Source organism: Trichosurus vulpecula, chromosome 3 (assembly GCF_011100635.1).
Source record: "Trichosurus vulpecula isolate mTriVul1 chromosome 3, mTriVul1.pri, whole genome shotgun sequence".
NCBI lineage: Eukaryota > Metazoa > Chordata > Mammalia > Diprotodontia > Phalangeridae > Trichosurus > Trichosurus vulpecula.
Genome location: NC_050575.1, coordinates 197,065,895 through 197,083,797, shown reverse-complemented (window position 1 = coordinate 197,083,797; position 17,903 = coordinate 197,065,895). Strand labels below are relative to the sequence as shown.

The following is a 17,903-nucleotide window of genomic DNA, read 5'->3' as shown; positions in this document are numbered from 1 at the left end:
CTTTTTCAAGCAGCCGGAAAAACCTACATACTACATGAAAAAGCCATCCCAAGTTTATTTTCAAAAAACAACAGAAACACATCAGCAGGTACACAAAATGACAGAATTTCTCTTCAGATCATACATTCACAAGGCAGAAGCTTGACAATGACAATGCCTTTGGTATCCTTTTTTGTTTGTTTTTTTGGGGGTTTTTTTTTTGTAACAATATCCCTTTCACAGTGTAAACAAGTACTGTTGTGTTCTCTCAGATCCAGGAGGAAAGGAAGGCACAACTTGGCAAAGATCATACGCAACAGGTACACAGCCTGATTTATACAAACTACTAGCAATCTTGATCCACATTCAGTTTCTGGCCCTTCCATAGTTAGGGGGTAGCACTAAATGATTTCCTGCACTACAAGTCTGGGTCTCCTTTCTTCCCTCCCCCAAGAGTCACTTTATAGTCATGTTTAATCTTTAACTTTACATTTTATTACATGTACAAACCAGATACAAGAGGGACGAAAGTCATCCAAGTTCAGTTGCTCCCACTAATATATCAGCTTGTTGTTTGTTAGTGCATGGGAACGAGCAGTTTCAGTTCAGTGGTCATATTTATAGAAAAATAGATACTACAGCTACAAAGAAAAAAATGAGGTAGATAAATTAAAGCTTAGACTCCAGGACTCTTCTGTATCCACAAACCTTCATCCAGTATACACAAATCCTTCTTGACCTTGGTATTAAGAGTTAACAGTGAAATGAATGACAGAAAACGGGAATGCTGTTCCCTCCTCACCCCCCCCCAAAGGCAGACACTGCCTAGTCGAATTAAATCACCTGAGAGCCCCTTGTCGGGGAGAGGGGATGCAGAGGGGACTCTCCCCTTCAGTGTTTAGTAAAGTTATAAAAGTGGTGAGAGAACCCTGAAGAGCTAGCTTTGGCACTCTTGAGGTGCTAGCTGAATTGTTCTTAAATAAGCAGCAACCAACACACAACATTAATTCCTTAGGGACCAAACAAGTTCAGTAAAGAAAGGCCTTTCCATTTGTTTCAGATGCAAAGGTTGAGAGTCCTCATTCTACAACCTTAGTTTACAAAAAAAAAAAAAAATAAAGTACATTCAGGAAGTGAGAAAAACCCACAAACAAATCTAAATCTAAAAAAGGATGGCAGACCTTCTACAATATTTACCCGCATAAACAGTAGCCCATGTAAATAGTTTGGTTTTTTGTCCATTACTGCTCAGGGTTATCTTGTCTCACTTAATCGAGAAAGCTCATAAGCAGCACCTTTAATGGAGGCAATACTAATCTTTGGATGTACAACTCCTATAGCTTGTATAAGCCTATAGTTTAAATAACAAAGCTACTTTGCAAGACCCGCATCTTTCCAAATAGAAGAACTCCTATTCTGTTTCTTTTTTTTGCAAAGCAACACCATGATTGTAGAGCTGCCCAGCGTATAAAAGACAACTACAGTCATTTTGCACATAGATAGGAAAAAACAAAACCAAAACAAAGCCCAGAAAGTTGGGTTGGAATTTTTTTTTTAAAGTGTAACTTGCTTCGCCTGCATTCCAGCTTCCTTTTTAGCTGACTGCAATCTTGTTTTCTTCCAGAAAGTGAGGGAATTGATGTTTGGGGACATTGTCAGTAGCACTAGCTTTCTCCATGACATCAGGGCTAATCCCAGACTGTGACCCATCTATCTTGGAAACCGGGGCATTATTCATTACAGATCCACCACCACTGATAGGAACTTGTAGGGCAGGGATAGGGCCACTCTGTATCACCGATATCTCATTAGTCTTCATTGCTAAGCCATTGTTAATCACAGCTGCATACTGGTTCCAAACTGCAGGGTCAAGATTCACTGCAGGAGGGACTATATCCTTTGGAAACATCTCAGACACCTTCTTGACGTCGTTACCCAGCAATGCTATGGTGTTATCAATAGATAGTCTCCTTCCACGTCGGGCAGAGTTATTCCACATATGAGTTCCAACATGGACCTAGTGAAAGAGAAAAGGGACCAAGTAAAACCCTAGAGGCTCCATAACTATATTTGTCAGATCCATTAAATTGGTTGGATAAGGTGGGAAAAACCCACTTAGGAATAAAATTGTTTTCATTATCTAGAAAAGTCCTTTAAAACCTCCCCCACCCCCCAAATGAGAACATAGCTAGCTTGCTGGTTTTCGCATTCGAAGGGGGTATTCTAGCCAAGCCACCTAACCATATTTGTCTTGGCTACCAGTCTGTGGCCAAGACATGAATATCTAATCTAGTTATTTCTGGTTTAGGAGAAAAGACAAAACCTAGATTGGCCACAAAAGACAACTCTAGGAAGAATCTAGGGGTCTTTGTGATTGGGCCTTCTGTGTGTGGATGGGTGGGTGGATCAAGAAAGCAGACCAAAGATTAAAAAGGACAATAACAGATTTAAACCGTATCAACTTTAAAATATACTAGATTACAAATTCAGAGTTACCCCCACCCTTTAGTACTCCTATGGTTCAGAAAAAATCCAGGCTCCTTCTTCATCCATATTCACTCAGTGCATTCTCCCATTTATTTCTATTTGCCTCCTTCACTCCTGTCTCACGTGAGTGGCTCTTTTTTTTGTCAAGACAAACCCCTCTCCTGCACAAGTAATTTCATTTCATCCTGTCTTCTCCAGCTATCATCCCATTTTCTCACTAACTTCTATCTCTTCCTGTACAAAGGGCTGTTTTCCTGCTGTCTACAAACATGCCCATGTCTCTATCCTCATTAACTCCACCCCACCCCAAAAAAACCCCAAACCCTCACTTAATCCACCCATCCCTATTAGCTATTATTCTAATTCTGTCATTCCTTTTTGGGGCAAAAGTCCTTAAGAAGTCATCTACAATGGCTGCTTCCACTTCTTCTCACTCTTACCTCTCTGCAATCTGGCTTCTGACCTTATTCAACTAAAACTACTCTTTTCCAAATCTCGTAGCATCTGATGCTCCTTCAGTTTCTTCTGCTGCATCTTCACCCAGGTCACACTCCTGCTAATCACAATTGCCCTCCACCCCACCCACAATACTCTGTCCTGGGCTCTCTTCTTCCAAAGCATTATTTCACTTTGTGACTGCCTTGGTTCCCCAGGATTCGATTATCTCTCTACTGATGATTCTTCGGTCTACTTATCCAGGTCCAACCTCTCCTTACCTCCAGTCTCACATTCTCTACTTAGTGGACAAATCAAAATGGGTACCTGTAGGTATCTTAAACATTTCCAAATCCTCCCCCATCCTAACTTCTCTGATACTATCTAGGGTGTCACTATCCTCTTAGTCACACAGCAAAGTGTCAACTTAGAACCTTCCCTATCTCTCGATCCCCCATATCCAATCTGCTAAAAATCCCATTGACTTTGCTTTTGTTACTAACATCTCTGCATAAGCCCTTCTCTCTTCTCACAGTGCCACCACCAGGGTGTGGGGGTCCTCATTACCTCACTCCTGGTTGATCTCTGTGCCTCAAGTCTCTCCCCCATGTTACTCCATCTTCCATTCAACTCAGTGATTGGTCTTTCTAAAGCAGTTCTGACCATGTCACACCCTACCCCCTCATTCAATAAACTCCAGTGGCTCATCACCTCCAGAATCAAATTTAAAATCCACTGTTACGGTTTTTTAAGCCCTGCATAAAAACTGGCCCCCTCAGTCCAACCTTTCCAGTCTTCTTACAACTTATATATGCTCCTTACAAATACAACCTCCATATACTCATGAATCCAGTGACACTGACCTCTCCTTGCTGTTCCTTGCATACTGTCTGTCCCCTATGTATGGCTTTCCCTCCTAACTTCACATCACACCTCCTGTAAGAAGCCTTTTCCAGCCTCCCTTAATGCTAATGACTTCCTTGTGAGATCATCTCCAGTTTACTTTGTACATATCTTACTCATTCATAATTGTCGGCATGTCTATTGTCTTCTCTCATTAGATTCTAAATTTCTTGGGGGCAGGGACTAACTTTTGCCCTCCTTTGTATTCTTAGTATTTCATGCAGTGCCTGGCAAATAGTAGGCTCAATACAAATGCCTGATGATTTGACCGGACACTTCCTTCTTTCCCTTCACTTGAAATATCTGAAGAACTCACCTTTAAATTTCCTTTGGTCGTAAAGGCCCTTCCACAAATGGTACATGCGAAAGGCTTTTCACCAGTATGAGTACGCTCATGGATCTGAAGGGCACTGGCTGATGAGAAGTTCTTTCCACAGGTGGTACAAATGTGCTGTTTGGCAGTGCGCCGAGGTGGGACCACTAGGAAGGGGGCCACGGCAGGAGGTCCAGAAAACGGGCTACTGCTTATCGGCCGCTCTCCAGGAGCTTCAGCTTTGATCAAAGCTGGTGGTACTCTGACAAAAGCAGGAATGCTACTTCGACCTAAAAGACAAGAAAATCCAACACATTAGATATATACCTTTAAAATTAATAACCACCCTAGCTTATGCTAGTTTAATGGTCTTTAAGTGTCTGATTAAAGAGAAAAAAGATTTCAGCAAAAATAAAGTTAACCTTCATTTCCTGGGGTACTGACATGATAGATATAAAAAGGACTAGCATAAAGGTTACTGTTAACAGTCTAACATCTTTTAAAAAACATCTTCATGTTATCTCATTTGAGACTTCCAATTCTAATTAATATTAAAATCCCCATTTCCAAATGAAGAAACTGAACTGTAGGTTAAATGACTTTCCCACAATCACTAAAGAAACTAAATTTTATCCTAGATCTTAAACTAAGCAAAGCACTCAATTGGTAATTGGGTCTGCTGGCCCTAGAATGCAGAACTAGGACCAACGGATATATTTGGAAGAAAAGGAAGACTTCAGCTTAAAAACTGCCTTAACAGTGAAGCAGTGTGGTACCATAGAGTACTAAACCAGAAAAATCAAGAGACCTGGGAACAAATTTCACCAATATTACCCGTGAGACCATGGGCAAGTAAATAAATTCCTCTGATGTGTCATAGAACCATTCTTACATCATGGATCATGCAAAAAAGAACAGGCCAAATCCAGCCAGTTTGCCAACCCTCTGACATAGTTGGAATTCCTAAACAAGTGTGGCTAGGAAAAGATGACTTAAAGTCCCTTCAGAGAGATTCAAATTAACTGATATTCAATGAAATGCTAGTTTTAAAAATCAAGTTTTTTTTTCCTCCCTATGCAGCAGCAAATACCTACCATACTCCCCATTTGCAAAATTTAACCCAGGCTCTTCCTTGATGACCTTTCGGCCAATATTGGCATAAGTTAAATCCAAAGCACCATCACCTTCAATTTCTGCTGGAGGGTTTTCAGGTCCTTCAGCCTTATTTCCCATGTCATCATGAGTGACTAAGCCAGGTGACTTGGACCTAATACTTTCAGCTTGACTATTTGCAGGCGATAACGCTTGGAATGATGCAGACTCTGGACTCCGGCCATTTTGATAATCTTGATCTCCTATTACAGATGAGGAGTCATTGGTCGTGCCATCACTTTCTGCAGAACTTGACTTCAGACTGCTCTGCCGCTGAAGGCTCAGAGATGGATTGCCTGTTTTCCCTGGGGCCTCTAATACCGAGATGCTGGTAAATGCCACAGCTGGTGTTTCTGACTGAGTATCAGTAAATGGAGTAGATGGCTTAGATGAACCACTAGGAACATCTTGGGACTCCAAGTCTTCCATATCAATAATGCTTTCAATGGTCTCATCAATGCAATTGGTAATGGCATCTCCATTTTTCTCACTGATAACAGCTGGATCCATATCAACATGGTCACAGGAATTCTCAGGCATAGGGGTGTTAGGGATCTGGCCACCCATGTGCATTCGGATATGTTGCTGCAACACTACTGCATTGGTAAATTTCTTTTGGCAAATGGGGCAAGAATGTTGCATTTTTAAAGGGGTGTTGGCTCGGTGAACTCCATAATGAGTCTTAAGATTTCCTTTTGTGGAGAAGGCCCTTCCACAAATCTTACATTTGAATGGTCTCTCCCCAGTGTGAGTGCGATAATGCATTTTCAAAGAGCTTGTGCAGCTTAGAACTCGATGACAGATGATACATTCATTGGGGTCACTGGTAGCCTTATCAATGTTTTCTACTAGCTGTTGTAACTTCAAAGTCTCAGACCCCTGTTCAGTGCCCCCACTACCTGAGAAACCACCAATGCTACTACCAGCCTGTGGGGAACTCAAGCTCTGCTCTGTCCCAGATTCCTGACTGGCCATACCAGAAGATGTGGAACCCCCTTCACTCTCTGGAGAAGGCCTGGATGGTAGATCATTGGGAAAAGCACCAAGTGAGTCTTTGGGGGTCAGAGAAGACAGACTAGGTAAGCCTAGGGGAGGGGTCCCAGTAGTAAGGGGAGGTTTGCTGTCCACAATCAGATTTGATTCATCCATAGGTACAGGTACTCCACATGAGATCTCACTGGTATTTGTCAGGTTATCCAGGTGTTCAGGGACTGGATGGGGATTCATTTTTATCTGGGGATACTTCTCCTTATGGCGCTGGAAGTGAACCTTTAAATTCCCCTTAGTGGTAAAGCGATTGCCACAGATGTTGCATTTGTATGGTCTCTCCCCAGTATGGGAACGGAGATGAATTTGCAAGGCACTGTCATTTCCAAACACCTTGCCACAGAACTTGCATTTGTGCTTGAAGAAGGGCTCCTCGGGATTTGGTTTGCTCTCAGAAACAGTGATGTTGGGAGTTTTTCCCTTCCCTTTCTTGGATGGGTCCAACACAGGAGACACTGAAGACACTGGAGGGAATGGGTTCTGGAAAAGAACTGAGCCTGATGACTGAGGTAGTAAAGGATTTGGAAGACGAGACATTGCATTAGGAAGGATCCTGTTTGCATCAGGCTTTAAAGAGAAAGATGGCAGCCCAGAGGCCACAGAGCCAGCAGTTGGGATGCCTATATTGGCATGAGGTAGTTTGCCTTGTTTCAAGGATTCCAGTGACAAGTTCTGGCTTCCAGCCTTTTGTCCAACTAAGGCCAAAGCAGTGGAGAGATGTTGGGACATATGAGTGCCCAGTGTTTTCAAAGGGTCGGAACCATGAGGCACCGATGGGTGCTGACCACTGGTGGCCATCATGGTCATCTGCACACGAATCTGCTCAGTAAGCTGGATTTGCTGAAGTTGTTGTTGCTGGAGACTCATTAGCTGTTCCAGGATCATGGGGAATGCGCCAAAGCCTTGGACTGGTAAAGACACAGCGTCGGCACTCCTCTGATTCACAGCTACCTTGGTCCCCCGTAGTGTTTGTAAAGTCACATTAGTGTTGGGAACTTTGCCTTTTGGTAAATAGCTTATCCCATGGGGCGTAGCAGGGGCTGCAGGCTCTGTTTTGAGATAGGCTCCTGCCTCCACACCAGACTTCTCCTTCTTGTCTACAGAAGCAGCGCAGCTCTTTGCACGACTGTCTTTACTGCCCTGACTTTCCAAACGGTCAACTGGAAAATTCTCTGATGGGGCTGGGGTAACTTCTGTAAAGACTTCAGGGGGTGCTGTCCCCTCGCTGTCATTCATGATTAGGACAGGGGGATTTTTAGTGCAATTTTTCTTGTGTTCCAAGAATTCAGAAAGGCTGAAAAACTCTGCACAGCATTTCTCACAGATACTCGTTTCCTCAGTTCGACATCGTTTAACTCTTCCTCTTATTCCCTCTCCATCTCCAGGGCAGTTTGGTGGACCACCTGATGTCAGGAAGAACAAGAAAAAGAAAAAGAAACAAATTTAATACAGACCACAAACTATATCCTATCCAAACACAGGGATGAACCTGAGAAGACAGCGTTTGTCAGGAGGACATTTAGTTAGGTGTATCTTAGAAGTTGTTAACCTCACAAGTGTTTCTAAAATTGGCATTAATACCACAGGAGGAAAGACTTAGCTTGTAGCAGCCCTAGAGGGCAGCTAAGTGGTACAGCTGGGCCTGGAGTCAAAAGGACTCCTTTTCCCCCAGTTCAAATCTGGCCTCAGACATTTATTAGCTGTGTAATCCTGGGCAGGTGGCCTCTTTCCCTGTTTCCTCATCTTTAGAGGTGGAGAAGGCAATGGCAAAACCACCCCTAGTATCTTTGCCAAGAAAACCCCAAATGGGGTCACCAAGAAGCAAATGAGACTGAACCACAACAAAGCAGCCCTAGAAGGTTATGACAGATACAACAGAAAGACCACTGGGCAAGGAGGGGATGGAGGAGCTCAGAGCTGGGAAAGAAGGTAAGGAGAGGTTGACCACAGCCCCCTTCCATTTAAATCTGAGATTAATCTAACTCATTTTTACAAATACTGAACAAACTGAAGTCTGAGGTTAAATAACTCCCAAACTGCACAACTATAAAAGCATTAACGGTGAGACAAACTTTGTTCCCTTGACTTCAAATCCAACCCTCTACTGAATTCTGTTATTTATACTCATGTTGGGGCTCAGCTGTGAAAGCTAAAGCTCAAAAAGACAAGTTGGTTGGTGTACTAATTTTCCCTTACCTATATAATGGGCAATGGATGCAAGATTAGATCTCTTTTTAGGTCTTAAGGTCCAGCATGCAGGTCAAGCCATGGAAGGAATAGCAAATATGGACAGGTCACAATATTTGGTCTAGCCTACCGCAGCATTTCACTACATAATAAGGCTTCTTTTGGTCTTTCACATGAACAGGGAGAGGTTAAAATGCAGTAAGAGGCACAAATTACCCCATTTCATTTGTTGAGAATTTCCCCCCATCCAGGCTTCTAGTTTCCCAGGCTGCCTTAAGACAGTCATGGGGTACAGTAGATAGTGATGGGGCTGAAATCAATGAGACCTAGAGTTCAAAGCTGGAGAGCATCAAACACTGAAGGTTTGTTGTGAGAATGTAAAGTCCTTAACATAGTCCCTGGCACATAGTATGTGCTATGCTAAAGGGTAGTTGAAGAGTGACAGTGGGAGCCTAAATTCTGGGTCCTAGGAACAATGTCTAATGTCGTACATTAAGCAGGTATAAATATTCCTGAGCCCACCAAGATACCCCAAGAGAGCCTTCCAATGTCAAATCCTTAAAACTATGCAACTACCATATGAAGTACTATATTGTACCCACAGCTGAAATCAGCTAGGAATTTAAAAAAAATCAATGAGTGAATTCATAAAATGGGCCAATAAAGCTCAGACAATTCCTAACTGCTCAGACTTTAAGTCAGTTACAAAATCAAATCAAATCATTCCATTTGTACAGTATTAAGTTTGTCGTCACTCCCCTCCCCCTCCCCCAAATAGTTCAGCTCCTTTAAATGATCCTAGCTTTTGAAAACTCTTACAGCTGTGTGGAATCATTTTTAAATTTACAAGTCACAGAAAGCCAGTAGTTATTGATATTCTTCTTTTAAAAGTAAATTTAAAAGGCCTGTCTTTCAAGACCCTCCCCAATTTGTTTTAAGGCCTAGTCAATGTCCTTCTTTTCCCTCCTCAAAGACACCTATTCTATAACATTCTATGTGCCTTGCTCAAACTATTGCTACTCTCACTCCTGCTATGCATTCATATTTCTTTTAATGTCTTAAAAAGTGATCAACCCATTAAAAAAAAAAACCCCTAACCCATACTGAAGTTCTCTTCCCTTCTGATAACCTTTTGATTTTTGACAATTCATACCATATAGCAATTTTACTTTTTTTAAGGAAGGGGGTTTACTATACTTATTCTTCACTGATAAAAATCAAGTTATAGTACTTAGAAAATTACCTGGGACACAGATGTCGACACATGTCAGAGGTGAGTCCTAAGCTGCTATCTCCCTAAGGACTGGCTCTGGCCATGAAGCCATATTTCTTCTTCCATCATATATCCATTCATAAAAATATCTTCCTAGCTAGATTCTAATCTCCTTGTGGGCTGAGAGAATATCCCCTCTTTCTTCTGTTCCCTAGCTACTAGCACCATGTTAGATATACAGTAAGTATTCATCATAGTACTATCATACATAGTTGAAAGACTCTGATCCTTCAAATTCTTCTAAACTGAAGCAACCTCTCATCTTACAGTAGGAAACTAAGGCCCAAACCTAAGAGGATTTGCAACAATAAATAAATGAGAGAGCGGGCTGGAGAGCAGGTCTCCTGGACTCCCTAGAGTCAAATGCAATGCTCTCTGCCTTACAACTCAAGTGAAATATAGGAATGTGGCATGACAGAAAGAATGTTTAACTTGCCATCACTAAGGACCTTTTCCAGGTCTAGATTTATAGTTCTATGAAATTGCAGGGCTGTGGACAAGAGTCAGTGGGTACTCAAACTTTGATTTCAGGACTTCTTTGCATTCTTAAAAAAAAATTAAGGACTCCTCCCAAAAAGCTTGTTTATATGGGTTATCTATCAAAACTTACTTCATTAAGATTTAAACATCTTATTATAAAAAGTTTTGATCTTATGGACCAGGGGTCAAGATTCCAGGAATCCCTGGACTACTGAGAACCCACTGACAGGTCAAAAGGAAATGTTAAAACTTGAGAATCAGGAGACCTGGATTAAAATCCTGGTTCTGATACTGACTAGTCATATGACACTTCCTGTTAATTTCCCCCTCCTTAGTCTTACATATGCCCCCTTCTGACATTGCCACCACTAGAATATAGGTCTTCATCACCCTCCTCCCAGGCTGCTACAATAGTTGCTGGTTGGTCACTCTCTCCCCACTCTGGTCCATCAGGATTCAACTGTCAAAGTGAGCTTCCTAAAGCACAGGTCAAATGCCACTCCCCTATTCAAACTCTAGTGGCTCCCTAACCACCAGGATCAAATATAAAATCCTGTTTGGCGTTAGAAACTCTTCATAATCTGGCCTTCTCCTACCCTATACCCCTCTACGTACTCTTTCATCCAGTGACACTAGCCTCCTAGCTCCTCACAAGAATCTCTCATCTCTAGGCACTTTCATTTGTTGTCCATCATGAAGAGAATGTTCTCTCCCTCCTCAACTCAGCCTCCTGGCTTCCTTCAAGTCCTACCTCCTATAGGGAGCTTTTCCTGATCCCTCACTTCCAGTGCCTCCCTTCTGTTGATTCTTTCCAATTTATCCTGTATATAATAACTTATTTGTACGTAGGTATTTGCCCATTATCTCCCTGGATTGGACTGTGAGCTCCTCGGACTGTATTTTATCTTTCTTCTTGTCCCCAGAGCCTGACACACAATAGGTGCTTAGTAAATCGACTGACCCAAGGCTTCTTCTTATGCTGTAATTACTAAGGAAAATAAGATAGTAAGGATTTTAAAAATTACAACTGTGGAGGCCAAGGACAGTGAATGGTTCCCCAGAGTGATTTGCAGTTAGACCACCTAAAAAACATTTACTACACAAGCCTGACTTGACACAAAACTTTACCTAAGAAATCATTATCAGTAACATCATACTTGACAGTCTTAAACTTCAACATAGGGGTTTACTTGTGTACAAAGCAAACCTGTGAAGCATGTCTACATTCAAGATCACCTCTGTCCAAATACTGTATCAGTGTTTGCAAAGTAGCAAGAGAGGCCTTGAAAGAACATTGTTCATGCACTCGAGTTAACCTCTTAAAAAAAAAAAATAGGAATTGTACTTCTGCACTGTTTTCCCATCTCTCCACCTCCCCGAATTTCAGGAATGTTATCTCTCAGCATCTAGGTATCCAATAAGTTAGAAGAATGCCGGACACCCAGCAGGGGTTTTAGATTCAATCACTGCCAAATGGATAGAAAATAACCTACTATTGTAAGCAAGCCTTCATCCTATACAATACCAGATGAAATAAGAACCTAGGAAACTAAACAGTATCTTGATTGCATTTTAACTTATCTCCTTTCTCATTTCTATATTAAAAATAAGGAAACTGTATTGAGTAGATTAAGAAAAAAAAAAACATAATCAGCCCTCCTGAAAATAAAAGGGCAATTATGTTTTCCCTCCTTAAAGTTACAAAGCAGAAATCCCCTAAGTCATCAGTATGGTAAGTTCTAAGATAAAGTCTATGCTTTATTTTTAATTCTTACCTTTATTCTATGTCCGACGTTATTCTAGAATAAATGGCAAAGGAGATTTACCAACCTTTAAAGGGACACTTCAGCCACACACTTCAACACACATTCCAAAGTTTAGGTTCTACTTACTAAGTGTCACTGCTGCAATGGTACTGCTCAAAGCCTCTTAAGTTTGATATATACAACCACAGCGGTTCTAGTCTGGAGTCAGGCAAATGGTTCTAACCAAGTCATTGAACTTCTGCTTCCTTCTTTGTAAAAAGTGAGGTGGGTGTTTGCATGGCTTACAAGTTTCCCTTCTGGTTTATCCATTTTTTTAAGTCAAAAACCTGAGTTATTAGTTGGCTTGCCTTTACCTATGAGGACCAGTTGTATGTAAAATTATTTTTGGGGGGTGGGGGCCAATGTTAGACCCACTTTTCAGAATGGCCTTAGCAACCAAAGACTGCTACTACCGCACCATAATAACACAGATAGCATTTACACAACACTTACTATGTGCCAGACACTGTGCTAAGTGTTTTACAAATATCACAATTGTCTTCCCAACAATTCTGGGTGACAGTACTGTTACTCTCATTTTACAACTGAGGAAACTGGCTAAGGGGTTAAAAGTGACTTGTTCAAGGACACACAGCTAACAGTATACGATGAGGCTCTTTCAACTGTCTGGTTCCTGATATGTATGTAGCTCAAACCTGAAAACTCTCCAGCATGTTCTCATTCAGCTTAATGAGAACCTTAAAATATGGACAGTTGGGAGCACTACTAAATCACATTAACATTACTATATTAGAGGCTTACAATTCCATATCTAAATTAGTCTTTCTCCAGAACTGAGGCTGCAAAATGATTATAACTAACCTTTTGAAATGGGAGCCTAATGAAATATTGATGCAGATCTTCAGAAAGTGTGAAAGTACCAAAAAACACCCTAAGTATGTAATACATGGAGACATTTCATTTTGGTCTTGCTAATTGTCCCCAATCTTTGATCAAGGAGATGGCTCTCCTCCATATGGAAGAGGAAAGAGACTTTGAAACTAGTTTGATGTAAAAACAAACAAACAAAAAAAAAAACAAATCTCAATGACATTTAAAATACCAGAAAGCTACAAGATACACAGAGCAATGAGTTGGGAACCTGTGCTTGAAATATCCAAGCAACAGTAACTTGCTACTTGGGTGTGGACCTTTCCAAACTTCAGTTTCTCCCATCTGTAAAATGAGGGGTTACTAGGAAAACCTGAGGTAAGGATGAGAAATGGATACAAGATCTAAAGTCAATTGTGCAAAGGCTCTGCAAGACAATTTCTTTCTTAGCCTTAAAATAAGACCAAAACTCCAACATGAAGACATTTGTGCAAGCTAATACTAAAAACAAAAAAACCCCCAGAACCCTGACTGCTGCCAATTCAGAGTATCCCAATTCTAAGTGTGACATCCAAGTCTCACCTCTAACACCAAAGTCTATAAAACAGGCTAGGAAGGGCAAGGTTATTTCTTTAGAACACTGCCTGGGGCAGCAGTTGCACACAGTAGGTATTGAATATGTGGAATAAATACCTAAAGTCAAAAAATTGAGTGGGGTTGAAAATTAGTCAACATATTAACCACAAAGTATCTTTTCTGGTGCTCTCAAATGCTACATTCTTTGTAGAAGGCAGCGCACATTTTGCAATGCAAACTTTTTAAAGTGGTCAAATAGAAGTCAAGCATCAAGTTAAAAAAATATGCATGCTTCTTTTCCCTCCTCCTCTCCCAATCCCATTCTGAAATTTAAACAGAATCTAATAGTATCTACCCAACAGAAACTTGCAGTTACAACTTTTCCAAGCTTCATAATCCTTAAACTTTCATTTCCAGTAAGTTTATGAGCTAGTGTGGAAGCTCTGAAACAGTACTCTTTCCTCCGAAGTGATAAGATTTTTTATTCTTAAAATTTAGATAGCCAGTATTTTTAAAGGTATAAATCTTAGACTTTAATGATGGTAATCCAGTATGGCACAAGGGGCATTTTAAACCCTTTAGAGAAAATGCTAATTTTCGGTATGTAGCATTATTCCTCTGACCACCTGCTGATTTTTTGATCTGCTAATTGACTGTCCTGCTACCACGACCATTTTCCTCCCAAAAATGGCATTGTTTTCAGAGGTGGGTCTCAAATTGCCTTGCAAATTAGGTCGGCCCAACCTTAAAAAGCATATATACCTAGGCCCCTAGCTCAGTCATAAAAAACCTGAGTAGAGCATTAATTGTATTTGAAAGTCTTTTTTTCTATTTCACCAACTATTCCAGCATCCAAGATTTTCTTCGATCAATGACTAATGCTTTCAAAACACTGATCTGGGAATTTTAAAAGTCCTCCAAATTCCAAATGTAAGAGAAAACCTCTTTGGAGTAATACATGCTTTCAAGGCCTCCCCCTCCCACTGCTTCTGATAGCAATCACAAACAGAAGTTGATAGATTTCTGTAATGCTCTCAGGTTGAATCCCAGCAATTTGTGCCCCACTAGCAGAAGCTCTCAACTTCACTACAAAAGAGAAAAAGAAAAGGAAAAAAAAAAAGAGAAACCTTCCCTTAGATTGGTTGGGGACCCTCAAGGCACTAAATTGGGGAACGCTTGTGGGACCGAAGGTTCTACAACTGGGGAGGGGAGCAATGTCTACACCAGATGAGGCCGGAGGCCTCAGGTGCCCAGCTTCACCCAAAACTACTTCAAAAATCAAAAACAAGACAAGGTGTAAGTTACCTGAGGAAAGATGATGGGGGGAGGGGAAAGAAGATGACGGTTTGAGCTGGTTTTTGGCTGAACTCTAGATGGCGCCAGCTGGCAGTTCAGTTTTCCACCGGAATACATACAGTACATGTTAGCAATTAATAAGACCCTAAATTAAATGCAAACTTGCTTCTGATTAACAAAGACCTCCCATCCAAAAATGAGAACACTTCAAGTTATTTTAAAACAATAACGGCCCGAAACTGCGCTGTCTTTGAGAAAGGAACTTTTTGAAAGTAGAACCCAAATTTTACTCCCTACTTTTGTTCTGAAATAAGATAGATACTTAATGCACTCAGGTAAGTCTTTCGGCGGTGAGGAAATTCGTACAACTTGGTGGACTCCTCCCGCCACCCCCAAATCAAGCGTGCAGCCCCCAACGTTAACCCTTTTGTCTTCGGCTGGTCCCTAGAGGCAGCTCTCCAGCAGTGGGCTGCGATTTACATGTGGAATCATCACCTCCGCCCCCCAGCCTAACCGAAGGCACAAAGAAAAAACAGTCATGCATTAAACATGGGATTTATTGCCTTCTGGCCGAATCCAAGCTCCCCCAATCACCATTAGCCAGACCCCCCCAACTACCTTTGGCGCCCCCCCCCCCCAAAAAAAAGCCCATACAACTCAGTGTGTGCAAGCAACTGCTCAAGGGCTTCAAGACAGAACAACTTTAAAAACTTAAGTTAAAATGGGGGAATGGAGTTTGGGTCACACAAGATAACTAGCGCTAAAGCCCAAGGTGCTTTTTAAAAGCACCAAACACCAAATCCCTCCCGGGAGAAGGGTGTGGCTGTTAACTCGTTTAACTATAAGTATTTAATAGGGAACCAACTGAAATTCCAGTTCCTCTTCAGGTATCAATGGGTCGGAGATGAAACTGGGGCCCGAGACCTCTTCGATCTCCACCTCCCTCACCCCGGACAGCTGCTTTTAGTGTCTTAGAAATTAGGTATGCGGAGGGACCCCAGAACTCCAGCAGTGGCTGTGCAACCACCACACACACGCACAATTGGAGACAATTTGGCGGCGAGGGAGGGGATGAGAAGGGGGAAGTAAAGGAGATAGTGGAGCTTGAATATCTAAGTCACTTGAAACTGCCAGAAGCGAAGCAGCAAAAAAACTTTTCACCCCTAAGTCCGGGGAAAGGGGAAACGAACAGGAAGGAAGGGTCAGGGTGAAGGGACCCGTTTGCCTCGGGAGAGCACCTCAAACTATAAGACCACCCCCCCCTTAGTCCCTAGTTCCTCCACCCCGCCCCAGCCGTCCCTTTCCCCTCCCCCCTGACCTCTCCCAGTCCCCATCCCGCCCCCACACATTGTGGGGACCCAGCGTCAGAAGGGTAAGAGCGTCCTCAAAACGTACGACTTCCCCCAAAAAAGCTGCAAGGAGTTGGAGTTCACTCCGAAAAAAAAAGCGACTTCAAGCCACACACGACACCCATTCCCCAACCGCCCGGACCCCATTAGCTCACCGCGGGTTATTTTAGGAAGTCGGAAATCAAAGATGGCTGGAGGTCAGGCTACAAAGGTCCAGGGCGACCGCGATAGCCCAGGGGTGGGGGGTGGGGGCAGGGGAGAAAGCAATAAGTTGTAGCCCCTCACCACTCCCCTGGGCCCCCCAAGGGGAGGGCGAGCCGGGAGGGAGCTCCCGGCGCCCCCGGGGAGCGCAGAGGTCAGGGGTTCCGTGACTCTTGCCTCCCGCCCGCCTTCCCCCCAACCCTTTGCTCTGGGTGGAGGTGGGCGACTAGCTCAGGGCAGGTCGCGTGCGCAACAGTTCGTATTCCCCGGGGGTATACCCCGCCGACCCCCTGCTCCTGAGAAACTGGGGGGGGGGGCAGAGAGGTGGCTCGGGGAGAGGAGGAGAGAGAAGCCCGGAGCCGAGGATCTAGGGCAGCTGCAAAGAGGATGGGAGGTCTCGAACCCTGAGGCAGTTGTTTTTTTTGGAAGCCACCCTAAATTGTGCCGAACACAGCAACCACTTCCCCTGTGCCGAAAAGCCTGGGAGCGGGACAGGGCGGAAAATTACACGCGAAAACGACCGGCTTAAATATTCCTCTTCCCCCTCAAAAAAAAAAAAAAAGGTTAGTGTCGGGGCCGCTGATCCCCGGGCAGGAAGAGAGAAGCCAAAGCTTGAGCCCCGAGGAGCCTCCCGAGTCCCCGCGCGCTCGCGGTCTCCGTCCCCTGACGTCGATCAAAGTTCTAAAGGGACTCGGAGAAGCCCAATTCCCTTGCCCACTTACCGTGCTCTGCTGCGGCGGCAGCGGGGGTCGTAGCTAAGGAGGAGGCGGCGACCGAGGAGCAGGCTGCCGCATCTGGAAGCTGCAGAGGCTCCTCGGAAGAGTTGATGTGCTGGGGTTTCGCCTGCTTGCGTCTCGACATGGTTCGAGCATCGGGAGCAAAATTGTAGCAATTATTTTCCCCTTCACAACAAATTCCTAGAGTTGGGAAATAACCCCCTTCGGCTGGAACGCGCATGTCAGAGTAATTATGATTATCAATAATGCATTGCGATTTATCATGAGCCCTGACAGCTGATTGGCCTGGGTCCAAAAGCTCACAGATTATTTAAATAAGCCCTCATTGATCAGGGTGGGGAGGGGGATTGTGGGTTTTGTAGTCCGGCCCCTGAACAGTTCCTCTGCCTCCGACAAAGGCTTGAGTATCGAGGGAGTTAAGCTAATTAGCATGCATGTTCAGATTGGCTCCCAGGACATAATGAAATTCGAGGGGACCCGTCGTGGTACCCCATGAAAATATACACACGCATGCAAACATTTGTTTTTCCAAATGAGGACTTAAAGATACCTCTGTGTCTAGAGCTTTTTTAGTGGCGTCCTTTAATTAATGTTTTGCAAGGGTGAAATTAGCAAAGCTCCGACCATCAAGTAGACTCCTTCGGGTTCCTTTTTATAAGGGTTTTAAGTCAGAGGGGGAGGAGGGGAGGTGCGCTTAGGAGACGAGTTATCACCAGGCGTCCCTTTTGATGAGATCAAGTTATGAACTCAGTTTCAGGATGAGTGGCTTAGTGCTGGGTGTAGTCGCTCTCAGTATGTTTAAACTTTTTTTTCCCTTCCTCTCCCTTCAGCCCCCGCCCCCAAAATAAACAG

General features: G+C 43.1%; 1 protein-coding gene across 1 annotated transcript; it reads right to left on the bottom strand.

Annotated features, from left to right (window-relative positions):
• Window positions 1-1,456: 1,456 nt before the first annotated feature.
• SALL4 (spalt like transcription factor 4) lies at window positions 1,457-17,175 on the bottom strand. Its single transcript, XM_036749900.1, has 5 exons — window positions 17,037-17,175; window positions 16,269-16,304; window positions 5,302-7,719; window positions 4,121-4,407; window positions 1,457-1,996 (listed from the first exon to the last, which is right to left on the bottom strand). Exons 1-5 carry the CDS (start codon window positions 17,173-17,175, stop codon window positions 1,574-1,576), a joined length of 3,303 nt encoding a protein of 1,100 aa, XP_036605795.1. The 3' UTR covers window positions 1,457-1,573.
• Between the last annotated feature and the right edge of the window lie 728 nt (window positions 17,176-17,903).

Excerpts from the sequence above, each read along its gene's own strand:
- SALL4 (XM_036749900.1), bottom strand. The coding sequence starts at position 17,175 with ATGTCGAGACGCAAGCAGGCGAAACCCCAGCACATCAACTCTTCCGAG. Across the intron at positions 16,305-17,036 it reads TGCCGCCGCAGCAGAGCACG|CCATCTTTGATTTCCGACTT; the intron begins GTAAGTGGGCAA and ends CCTGACCTCCAG. Across the intron at positions 1,997-4,120 it reads CGACCAAAGGAAATTTAAAG|GTCCATGTTGGAACTCATAT; the intron begins GTGAGTTCTTCA and ends CTCTTTCACTAG.